The 12,445-nt window shown below is 36.2% G+C and overlaps 2 protein-coding genes across 2 annotated transcripts; one reads left to right on the top strand and one right to left on the bottom strand.

Annotated features, from left to right (window-relative positions):
• The first annotated feature begins 1,010 nt into the window (after positions 1-1,010).
• LOC148862873 (uncharacterized) lies at positions 1,011-1,986 on the top strand. Its single transcript, XM_088974775.1, has 2 exons — positions 1,011-1,478; positions 1,603-1,986. The coding sequence occupies exons 1-2, from the start codon at positions 1,011-1,013 to the stop codon at positions 1,984-1,986; spliced, it is 852 nt and encodes a 283-aa protein (XP_088830901.1).
• A 1,885-nt stretch (positions 1,987-3,871) lies between these two features.
• Positions 3,872-11,406, bottom strand: LOC148862872 (spermidine synthase 1). Its single transcript, XM_088980647.1, has 9 exons — positions 10,705-11,406; positions 6,994-7,070; positions 6,760-6,882; positions 5,341-5,445; positions 4,978-5,050; positions 4,811-4,882; positions 4,523-4,718; positions 4,240-4,369; positions 3,872-4,154 (listed from the first exon to the last, which is right to left on the bottom strand). The coding sequence occupies exons 1-9, from the start codon at positions 10,889-10,891 to the stop codon at positions 4,092-4,094; spliced, it is 1,026 nt and encodes a 341-aa protein (XP_088836773.1). The 5' UTR covers positions 10,892-11,406; the 3' UTR covers positions 3,872-4,091.
• Positions 11,407-12,445: the final 1,039 nt, after the last annotated feature.

Here is a 12,445-nt window from a genome sequence, read left to right as displayed (position 1 = left end):
AAAAATAGCAGGCCAAGGTGCCTACGGCCCTTGGGACGCATAGATTTTGAAAATTAACTAAAAAAAATCATCCCAATTGAATATTAGAGTGCATAGTTATAGCTTCCCGAAATTTATATATACGTGCATTTTAGTATACAATCTGTGATCCTGTTATTGGATTTAACAGGTCAATGGTCCAACCATATGACTCCACATTTTTTTGACTATTCTCTGAGTATTACTAAAACCATAGTTTTCAAAATCGGACCAGAAAAACCAGGAACCAGTCACTTGATCGGTTTCATTTTTCCCCAAAATCGCTTTTTTCCCTTAAAACCGTTGATTTTGGTCAGCAAATCGCTGAACCGGCCGGTTAACCATTCAAATTATTCAAACTGTTCGAACGGTTCTGACCGTTCTTCAATTTTTTTTAATTTTTTTGTCAGAACGGGCCAACCGTTCGGGTCGAATGATAGAACTGTTCGAACTGGTAACCGGACCCTGACCGATTCAGTTTTAAAAACTATGACTAAAACCAAACCCAGAATCTTGATAGGATGGCCGTTTGAACAATTCAACCGGCTGGTTGAAAACACTGCTCATAAGTGGGTTGTGAATTTTCCAAGGTAAATAAAACCCAAAAAAAACTAATAAAAATACCTAGGTGGACTGAACAAAATTGGTTGCATTTGTATCAAAAGTTCAATTCAAGGGCGTGTTTACCCAAGATTGGTTGCATTTTCATAGTCCGCTTGTATACGCATACGCCATCGCTTTTGTAGGTCATCCCCCTCCCTGGAGAGAGAGGAGAGTGACAACTTCCAAAAGTGAATGAATTTAGATTTTAGAGGGTCAACCGGTCAACAAAGTGAAAAGGATTTCAATTTTCTTCCCCGGATAACATACGCCTTGGTCTGTGGCCACAACTGCGAGTTCGTCCTTTAGTGATCCACAACCACAACCACCGCGAAGACTTCGTCGGTCTTCTTAAAACATTTAAATAGACCCTTAATTCAGAAACCCAAATCATGGAGACGCAGAGCAATCGGATCATGATGAGGGAGAAATTAGGGTTCTCTGGGATACTCAAATCAGCCCTGACGATTCCTTACAAGAGCCCCAGCTTCCTCATCTTCGCCTTCACTACTTCCCTTCCTCTGTTTTTCACACTGCTACTCCATGACATTATTGTACAACGGTCCCTCATTGAAGCATCAGCAGCTATGAGATCACTTTCCTTCGGTTATACCATCCAGTTCCACTTTGCTAGCTCCGTCTATTTCTATGACCAGAGTTCACCACTTGAATCTGCAGAGAGATTGGCTCGGTCTATGTCCCATAGAATTATGCAACTGGGTCTCCTTCGTCTGGTTCCTCTCCATCTTTTCTACCTCCTCAACACAATCGCTGTGGTTCATTCAGCATCTCTGATATATTCAGGAGAGACACCAGTGAGTCTTAAGGAGATGTTGCAGATACCCAACAGCCGAGCAGGGGTGAGACTGATGAGAGGGCCTCTGATCACATCTATCTACGTGCTTCTGATGTCTTCTTTAACTTTTCTGGCACTGATTTGGCTTGTGATGGCATATGTGATATTTTCTTCAAATTGTTAGGTAGGGTTTTTTCCATCGCCCTGTTTGTGAAATGGTTGGATTGGACTACCATATGGAATATGAGCATCGTAATCTCAATTCTGGAGGAGAGACGAGGATTGAAGCACTGGAAGCCTCTGTCTATTTTAGCAGAGGAAGCAGGCAACGTGGACTTCTTTTGACAACTGTCTTCTTCGTCCGGTCGTTTTGTATCATGGTTTCAGGTCAATATATGGCAGGCCACGGAAAATTGGGTGGAATCCTAAGCACATCGATGCTTGTTAGCTTGGGATGTTTAGTTAATGCGGTGAAGTGGATTGTTTGCATGGTCTATTACTATGATTGCAAAAAACGCATTTTAGAGAAGAAGATTGATGTGGAGGAAGGTAGAGAAGTTGAGACAAATTAGTTAATATCACATGACAGTGTATGTGTTTAACTGAAAGGGCGTGGAGGCAAGTATTTACTGTGTAATTTTCTCAATAAAGATTAACAAAAAGGGAAATAAGCCCAAATGCCCGGACTCAGCCCGTCAATTAGCAATTATGTGGTTTCTCCCGACTACAATACACTTGTCCTCCCAAAAAATAAACAAATATAACTTACTACTTAGGTTGATCATTTCTGCCCGATCCCATCATGATCATCCCTAGTGTTTTTTTTTTCAATGTTTTTAAAATCGGAACGGACTGGACAGTCGGATCACAAAAATTGGGAATCGGTCACTTCCATTTCACTTTAGAACCGTCTTTTGGCAAAAGATCGTTGATTTGGTCAATGAACTGTTTATTTGGATGGCCAAATCATTTGAACTGTCAATTCAAACAATGATTTTTGGCTATTTTTTATTTTGTCAAAATGGGCTATCTATTCGATTCAAACAGTCAGACCATTTGACCTAGGAGCCAGCTCCTAAATGGTTCATTGTCCGGTTTAATTTTAAAAACCTTTTTTTTTTACTCTGGCCCTGTTTGTTTTTTGAGGAAATAGGAGAAAAGTTGGTCAATAGGAAAGTAATTCTCATTGACCAATTTTACTGTATTCTTTGTTCAATAAGCTATAGGTTTCATGGTAAATATAGCTTTTTCAGATATAACATGGACATATATACTTATCATGGAAAAGATTTGATATTGGAAGAACAACTGACCAACAAACTGGAATCATAAACATGATAGAATAAAGTGTTATGTATCAAAATGCATGAATGGATTTTGATTGATCAAAACTCTTCACATACCATATCTTTTTCCAATCATAGATTTTCCCTTACTCAAATAAGTAGATTCTTGAAAAACAAACGCACCATTTATGAAATAACGGTATGTTCAAATCCCAACCCAACACACGGTAGGGATATGGGATCTGCCACCTACAAAACTTCTACCGACAATTTAGTGATTTATAATTGCACATCTCAAACACGTTTCAGATTTGTATATTTGTATGTTGTTATTAATGGGTCCTATTTGAGATTTGTGGCTACAAACCATGTTCGAATTGAAGCTTTGTGGGTAGCGCTTCCGATCACCGAATGGATTGAGCTGGACTTGCTTCTATTTCTATAATATCTTTCTTTGAGTTTTTCAAAACAGTGATTGGGGGGATGGGATCTGCAACCGATTTTACATGCATGATGAGGTTGGTGTATTAATTGTTTTCTTTTGCCTTTCTTGGCTGTGGATTTAAACAAAAAAAAAAACCAAAAAAGGGCTCCCTCAATGAAATTGAAGTCCTTGCAAGCACACCGTCTATGGACGCGTAACCGGTATTAAAGATGAAAATTTTAGGGTGAAATGAGAACAATCTGTGTTTTGTGTTTGCATGCATCCACAGTTCCAGTCCGTGTTTGTGAATTGGGAGTGCTTCATCGGATATTTTGTGCTTTTCAAATTGGAAAAGCTAAAAAAATATATTTTTCATGCCAAAGCGAACCGAAATGCTCTCCAGGTCCTAGTTTTACGGGTTAACCGGGCAGTTTGCCGGTCCAACCCACCAAAACCATCTTTTAAGTAGAACGTAGAAAGACCACCAGTTAAAAGTGATTTTTTTTAAAAACCATTTAGACTAAAAAGCACTTCTTCCGATCCAAATATGGTCTCATTGCATCTTCATCCTTGGTCTTTCCTCTTCAGGGTTCTCCAATAAGCAGGTCGATCATAACCATATACATACGATTCATGCTACACAATACGTGTAAGATATACCAACGTCAGCAAACAGTTCCTCGTATCCCAACAATGAAACGAGGGGGAATTAGGAAAACAAGAATTCATGCTGGAAACTCCTGGGAATGAATTATGAAGGTGCCTCTCGCATATGAATAACTGAAGGAGTCGCAACATGATAGATGACAATAAATTCTTACTTTCTCAATATTCCCACCACAGCTTTCTTTGATTTAACATACTCTTCTCCTGCCAAGGCTACCAAATAAAATTAAAACCCCGCTTTTATTCAACGATCATGGCCGCCTTGTTAAACTGCAATATCCAAATTCTGATCCTCAATTATCTAGGTCTTGGAATCAATCACCTTCCTTGCGAAAGATGGCAAGCAGAAAGCTGCCGAGTGGATCTGAAAAGGAATAAATTCTTGTAAGTAACGATAAGACATGAACAGAGGTTTCAAGATGGAAGCAGAGAAGGAAAGGAAGGATGACCTCCGAGTTGTAAAACTTCAAGGGTCCCTTGGTTTTTACATGATCTCCACACGCATCTATTGGGTTCACTGGATGCCTGAAATCAACTGGTGGCCCTTCAGTGGAGCAAAGCATGAAACCTATCACCCCACTGCAGCAAGATTGATCAATAACATTAGTAGATTCGTTTTGTAATTGATAGTAAATGCAATGGCTGAAATACATGTATAGTTAATTATACGCAAGCTGTGCTCCATGTGAGTGTGTGTGTGTAAAGCAGGGGTAGATCCCAGATAGCGCATGCCTTGGATATGTAGGAACTGTCGTCCATGCATAATTAACCGAGCCTTTGAATACTTGACGGCAGTTAGCAACAATATCTTCAATGATGTGCATGTGAAGCCATATGCTTTCCGCCTGGGTGCAGACAACTCCTCCTGGGCGGAGAGCCCTTGCCACTGATTCAAAGAACGGCTTCTCAAAAAGCTCTTGTGCAGGCCCTGAATAGTGAAGTAATGATTTAAGGATCCAAAACAAACAAAACTCGAGTACCCATTTAAGCTCAAAGTGACAGGTTGCAAATGGCATTTACCAATTGGGTCTGACGAATCCACTATAATTGCATCATAAGTACCTTCAGGAACAGCCTTCAAAAATGCAACTCCTGCAAGATTAAACAAAGCCAATAAGAAAATGAAACACTGGAATGAAAGGAGGAAAAAAAAAATTAACAAACTGTTTCATAAAGGTAGAACTTACCATCGCCAATGCGTAGGGTTACACGAGGATCCTCATATCCAACTGCCAAATCTGGAAAAAATTGCTTGGAAACCTAACAGAAGAGAATAAAATCAAGAACTGTAACCAGGTTGATAAAAAACAGTTGAACAATGAAATTGTAGTGGGAAAAATAGTTGCTTAGTTTTTTTTTCTTTTCATCTCCATAAGTGAACAATGGAAAACTAGATTCTTTTGGCATCTAAAAGATCTAAAAGATCAAATTTTCAAAGAAGCTTCCCTAATGCATGAGATCAACATTTAGTCACATGCTTTAGGCAATAAAATTTTCCATCCATGTGATTTAATAAATTAGAACATCTATATAATTTACAGTTTACTTACATCAACAACCATTTGATCAATTTCACATATATCTATCTGTTCAACTGAAGAATGGCGAGACACTTCCCGCAGAACACCACCATCTCCTCCTCCAATCACCAACACCTAAGAAACAAAATATTGACTCAATTAGAAAAAAAAGTGTGAAGTGCCAATTATTCTCTGTGAAAGTTTTGCTGCATACTTGTGACAAATGACCTTCCAACGAGTTGAAATTTTTCCAAATTATGTAACTCATGCTTGATATCCCATTTTTTCCAACGGTAGATTTCCTCTTTTTATTTTGAGAGATAATAAAAAAAATGAATTAAGCATGAACTACAACGAGGCCGAGAAACCCTCAAACATGTACAAAAAGCCCTTTTTTTACTTCTTTTTTGATATAGAGAGGGGGAGAGGGTCAGGACTCTGGACTCTTGAGTCAAACTTAAATAGCCCTTCTCATGTTTTACCTATTTTCAATAACTCCAATTTTTTTCCTCTTTTTAAGCATGTTCTCATAAGCCATTACCTATGTTTTGTATGCAAAACCCACGCTTGATATCCCATTGTTCTAGAAAATTGTCAATAGACTTCCATCCAAACAAGGGGTAATAAATATTTCTCCTTTTCACTTTCTGTATGTGTTGGCTGGGAAGGGGGTCCAGATTCTGGACTTGAAGTTTAAATAACCCTTCCTTTATCACAGTTGTAGGTAACTTGTTTTATCTGTTCCCCACTTTTGAGATCTCAAAGTTCTCTTTTTTAAAACGCTCCCCTATCTGTTCTAACTCCATTAACTGCTAGTTTCCATGCTCACATGTGCTTAAGAAAAGAAACAATGGAATGGCAATTGGAATAGATCACAAAAATATTAAGTAAACTAAGTCAGATTCCACCAGGCTCAACCCAAACATCACTTTTCCAGACTAGCATTTTAGACCTTCCCTGACCTAATAATGGGTTGGGTTGGGCTTGGATGGACACTTCAGGCAACCCAAGGCACTTTGCACAGGTGGTAACACCTCCTAAACTAATACAAAGAAACCTCCCTACCCAATTAAAATTCATGGAAACAGGCAACTCAGTCTTGTTCAGATATAATAAGTATGCATGACAGCATCACCATTATGTGTGAAAGATTATACACGACAAACATGTATTATAGCAGTTAGAGTACAGTAAAATATATGCAAGTGAGATAAAAGCCTTTCTGTCAAGAAACATGGTTAGGCTGAGGCATCCCAAAATTTAAAAATAAGACATAATAGTATGATACTACTCAAACTGCACAAGGTAGACACAAGTATTTGGTTCTATGCTTATACTAAGTATGCAGCAGCAAAGGTAAATATATAACTGATATAATTTTTATTTTTCTATATTAATAAATAATGACAGTATGGATATTGATTAGTTCTGTATAAAGTATGAAACTACCTTCTTGGGGTTTGAAATAGAACAAAGGGGAAGGTGGGTAATCATTTCTTGGTATGCACATTCGTCCCTCTCTGTGAGCTGAATCACCCCATCCAAGACAAGAACCTTCCCATATGTTGATGACTAAAACAAGAAATACAGGAGTGCATTTTAAGTAATATAAAATTATATGTAATATGTTGAGAGAAATAATTAGCAAGCAAGAGAACTTGTATTTGTTTACTTGAGCGCTACCTGGAATACCATAACATTTTGGTATTCAGATTTTCCCTGGAACAAGATCTTTTCTACCTTCAAGGAGTGTGCCTCTCCTACAGAAGAAAAAAATAAAGTCCTGTTATTTATGCATGCCACCTTGTACATCCTCTTATTAAGGTGAAGAATAATATTAAAAGCTTCATTACAAGAAAATGTGCAGTTATTATAATATCTTAAGTTCCAACTTGAATTACCAAAAGAAGTTCCAACATTAAAATTTTATATAATATTTGCATTGCAAACAAATATGTTATGTACATAGATACATGATCAGAAAAGGATTTTTTTTTCTCTTTTTTCGTTTTTTCTTTTTTTTTTTTTTTGGGGGGGGGGGGGGGAGGCTTGGAATAGTAAACCTCTGACAAAACCACATGTCTGTTGCTTCCATAAGTAAACAAGAAATTTGTACTAGCGGAAAAGGAATTGCACACAACACCACATAATCACAACCAGTTTCTGGAGATTGATAAAATCAGGTTTCTCCAACATTTCACCAAGATCTCATGTTACAAATAAAAACTTTGCTGGTAAATCAAAATTTCCAAATGTTATGGAAATACAAAGAGAAGCTTCAAGTGTTTTAATCCCAGGAGGTTTAAGTATCCACTTTGGGGAAATAAGGAAGCTTAGCCACATTTCAGGAAAATTTGGAATCATACCAACAATGTAATCTAGACACTACCAAGAATGTAGTACCTGAACAGAGTCACAGACTAATGGGCAGGAAAATATAAGCCACGGTAAATAAAATATCATTTCCATAGCATGAGAATTGTTAGTAGATAGCAAGATTTATTAAAAATAATGAAGAAAACACAAAGTGCTGGAATGACCAAGAGATACAGTCAAACAGACCTCTCAACACCATACAAAACTAAATCATCTGCCTCTTCATTGATCTGCCACTAAAAGGAGTTTTTCTCTTTATAAATTTGAAGACATTGATAAGATAAAAAAACTTTCAGCAGCAGAGATTCCCATGCACATAGACATGCAGAATGACTTTCTTATTGCATCCATTCTTGTATCTTATTTATTCATTTATTTATTTTTTAGTGGGGTGCTGAAGCATTCCCATGGATGCATCTAGGAGAAATTTCAAATCTCCTAACTAAGGTTAGGGGCAATATAGTAAGTTTTCTTGAGAAAAGAAAGCATTTTAATGGTTGTCACAAATAATCACAACGAGAAAATCGTAACAATACCAGGGCCTGGATAGACATAATAAACTCTTCCTTGATAATATTGTTTGCTTTAACTTTTTATAGTGAATGAATGGAAGTTTTAAGCAGTTGAACAGTGCAAAAATCAGTAATCATAATTACATTCCAGAGATGTATGCACATGAAAAATCCAAGATTGTTACTAATTCACTCACTGTGCTCCCTCTCTCCTAGATATCAATTTAACCTATTCAAGGAACTAAATTGTAAGAAAGGACCAACAAGAAAAAAAAAATAGTACAAGAAGCTTTATAATTAAATGGTACCAATAAGCACCAGGATTCATGCTTCTGTTAAGGTTACTTGCAATGAAAGAGATAGAATAAAGTAATCACCAGAAAAATAAAATAAAATAAGAGTTAAGATCAGTGTTTTAAAAGTGCAAGGTGCAAAAAAAAAAAAAAAAGTTCAATGGCCATTTTTGTGCCCGAGGCACAAAGCAGTACATAACATATAAAAAAAATGAATTTTAATTTTAAACCAAATGTTTTAAAAAACCTACAAACACAAACCAAAATAAATAAAGCATATTCAAAGTGAAAATGCAAAAATAAAACAAAAATAGCATACAAAAAATATTCAAGCATGTGAAACTTTTAATTTCTTTACTTCTTTCCCAATCACATTACTTCAAATTACTAACGTGATGATAAAAATCCCAACCGCTAGGCTTAAAATAGCAAAAGAAGAGAAAATTTTGATTGAAAAGGCACACACCTGGGCTGAAGTGCGCACCAAGCACACACCTGTTGAGAGTGCTGTGCCTGGGGCCTAGACGGGGCACATACCTTAAAATGCACCTTGCCTGTGTGCCTAGGCACACCTCAGGAATGTATTTTAAATCACTGAGTAAGATAGAATAGAAAAAATAGAAAGCTTGCTATGGTAGAGGAGAAAATTTAGGGGGTCGTAGTGATTTTAAAAAAAGCACAAACTGAAGTGAAAAGAAAGGAAGAAATGGAACTTTTTGGATGAATGTATAGTTCTATTGCCAATAAAAAGGAAAACAGTTGAGCAATCCCTATCCAATGGCAACATCTCCCAAAGACTACTAAAAATTGTTGAGAAGTAAATAAACTTCTAAATAATCAACATCCAAAAATGCCCTGGCTGATCCAAGTGTGAACATGAAAAAGCATGGCATATAATGTTAGAAAATAAGGGTAAAACATCAAAAGAAAATATTCATAAAAAAAAACATCAAAAGGAAAATGATGACAAAAAACATCAAAAGAAGAGGACACCCAAAGTAAAATACAAAGGCTAACTAAGGCTTGCTCCTTGGACGCTAGAACCTTCTCTACTTTCTCCCTCCAAAACCAGCAGGCTAGGTCGGGCTTCACATGCGCCCTTCCTGAGGAAAGGACATTTCCTAATCCTACCCACCTTTTCCCAACAATTTCAAAATTAAAAAAAGAAAAAGAAAATTAATTATACATCAGAAGAGGGGAAGAGGGAGGGCATAAAACCTGACCCTTAAATAGTCAAAACACAGCCCAGAAAAATGGGGTAAAACTAGCCAACTTTCAGGCTGCGAGTTCAATACATCAACATGCAGAGATGATCGTCCACTATTCTTAAATCTTAGCTCTTCGATCCTTGTAAAAAAATCATTCTTTAGTTAGAGAAGCGCCGAACAGAAAGTATGCCCTACACAGTGCTTTATTCAGCATCCAAACACACAAAGGCACGGCTGGAGAAAAAAACACAGGAAACGTATTACAGTATAGTAACCTGTTGACTAGAACTTAGCTTCAAATCAGAGACCCTCCTAGAATCCATGAAAAATTAAATCCATCTCTTTCAAAACCAAAAGTAGCAGCATAAATCAGAAAAAAAAGCAGCACGCATCTTCAAAATACCTAGAGAAGAACTAGCTGATTAGAATAGTATCCTAGAATGCCATATATGTCGCTCCAAAGAAAAAAAAAAAAAAAGGAAAAATCTCCATAAAGACATAACACAGCAAGAGAGACCATGATTTCAATTTGAACCCGTAAATAGAAGCAAACAAGAAGAATGTTAGCGCAAAAATGAAGAGAAAGAAAATCTTTTAATAGCAAAACGGAGATGATAAATTAATCGGATTAGTGATGAAAAGAACAGGGAAAAGAAAAATCCATAAACCCAAAAAATAAAGGATTAACATACAATAAGGAATAAATAAATAAGTAATCTGACTAAACTGTACTAGTCTCCGAATACAACATGGTCAAGTTGGTCTATTTTTCTTTCATAACCAGCTAATAATAGAAATACTACCCATATTTTTCAACTCAAAACAGTCAAGCAGAAATACGCTAATGAAGTATAAAATCTGAGATAGATAACGAACATACAAAGAGAACAAAAAATAATAGCCCACCCCAGTCTGAAAAAGAATAATAAAACATTAATCAAAATCGAAATATAGGTGAGAAGAGCCCAAACAGATTAAAGGACAAATAATTTAAGATAAACCCACCGGGCCACATTGGGCTAATCTCGGAAAACCACCCGGGAATGACAGAGGAGATAGAATCAGGCTCTTTCACGACCTCCATCTCAACGGAAACACCATTCTGTTTGTTCTCGGCCGCAGCTTCATCTTCCCTCTGTCTCTTAGCAGGCAAATCAGTAGAAAATGCAGCAGACTCTGCTACACTCTCCATGGATTTCTTCTGTCCCCTCGTATCGTCTGGAAAACTCTAAAGGAAACAAGAACCGGTAAAGCTCTATCTGGTAATGGAAATCGAAGCCAAAACCTGAGCCTGCTGACAGTGGGAATGGGAAGAAAAGATAATATCTTGCAGACTTGCACAGAACAAACTATTAGGGAACACTTTTCTCTCTCTTTCTTTCAGTCTTCACTCTCCCGGTCTCCCAGACTACTTGCTAGCGCTGTAACCTAAGAAAGCAAAGAAAAAAGAGCACAATCCCAAAACAAATAATTGTTCCAAAGTACAATATAAAATGATAGAGTCCTCAATTAGGGTTGAGATTGACGAAAGTATGAAAATGCATAGTGTGCATTGATATTTGTAAAATAAAGAAGTTAAAATTAATATTTTTTCATAATAATTTTATTATCTCTATAATTTTTATGTTAAAAGAATTAATAATTGAAAGGAATAAAGCCCAAATATATGTCAAAGAAATCCAAGCCCAAGTTTAATGACGCAAGTATGAGTATTGATTTGTTTCCCTTTTTACTTTGAATAAAATCCAGTGTTTTGGGCATATCTTTCTTTACAGATGTCAAAATTTAGTGATTCTTGAGGCTATGGATAGCTAAGAGATATGGCTACAATTTATCTGTTGACAACTTACTTCAAATCAATTTCTATCTAAGCGAAAATTAGGGGATAAAACGTGGATCCAGATTGAATAGATTGAGGAGGTTGGCAGCATAATAAAAAGGAAAAATCTAACTTAAAAGGGAGAGGATTGGCATAGGTTATTTTGGCATTATTTTCTCAGTCTTTCACAAAAGAGAAGATGGGAGAATGATGTCCAAGCGCAGCTAAAGCTTCAACAAGGCTAAGGAAAATCTTGATCAATGAGTTTTACTTGTTATTTTACTTTGATTCCTTGAGAGATTTCAATGTTTAATTTTGTTCTTAAGAGATTTCTTTTATTATTTTGATAAACCCTGAAGCTATATTATTCAATTTCCATATAAGATTAGTCATGCTCTTTTTATGTACAATTTGTTAGAAAATAATTGATTGAGTATATTTATTTTATGAGTTGATCATTGACTACAATACTGTCAATATGATATATTGTCATTCTCGGGTGGTTTGTAAGAATAGATCATTATGTTCTTCATCGAAATTTAATTATCTCAAAACAGATACTTTTGTTCTTGTTGCTTGTTTCAATGTTATATTTTCAAATTATTTGTTTGGGATGTAAAATTTGCAATTGAGTAATAAATAAGAATCAAAGTCAATACCATTTAAGCAAATCGATCAAGTGAATCTCGAAGCCTGTTCATCACAAACTACTTTTTTCATCCTTTAATCATCGTTACTTTTATTCAAATATTTTTTATCTTCTTTTTATTTTTAGAAAATCATTTTTTATAGGTTATTCACTCTTAGCGATAATTCATTTTATTGGTTTAATCAGCTTCTCTATGGATTCGACACCTAAAACTACGCTTCAACGACCGCTTAGCCAAAGGTAATAATTTTGGGTGAGACAAAGACTCAAGACCTTTT

Source organism: Nelumbo lutea, chromosome 3 (assembly GCF_056320005.1).
Source record: "Nelumbo lutea isolate HS-2025 chromosome 3, American lotus-T2T, whole genome shotgun sequence".
Lineage (NCBI taxonomy): Eukaryota > Viridiplantae > Streptophyta > Magnoliopsida > Proteales > Nelumbonaceae > Nelumbo > Nelumbo lutea.
Note: the sequence above shows the minus strand (reverse complement) of the source record. Positions and strands in the feature narration are given on the sequence as shown.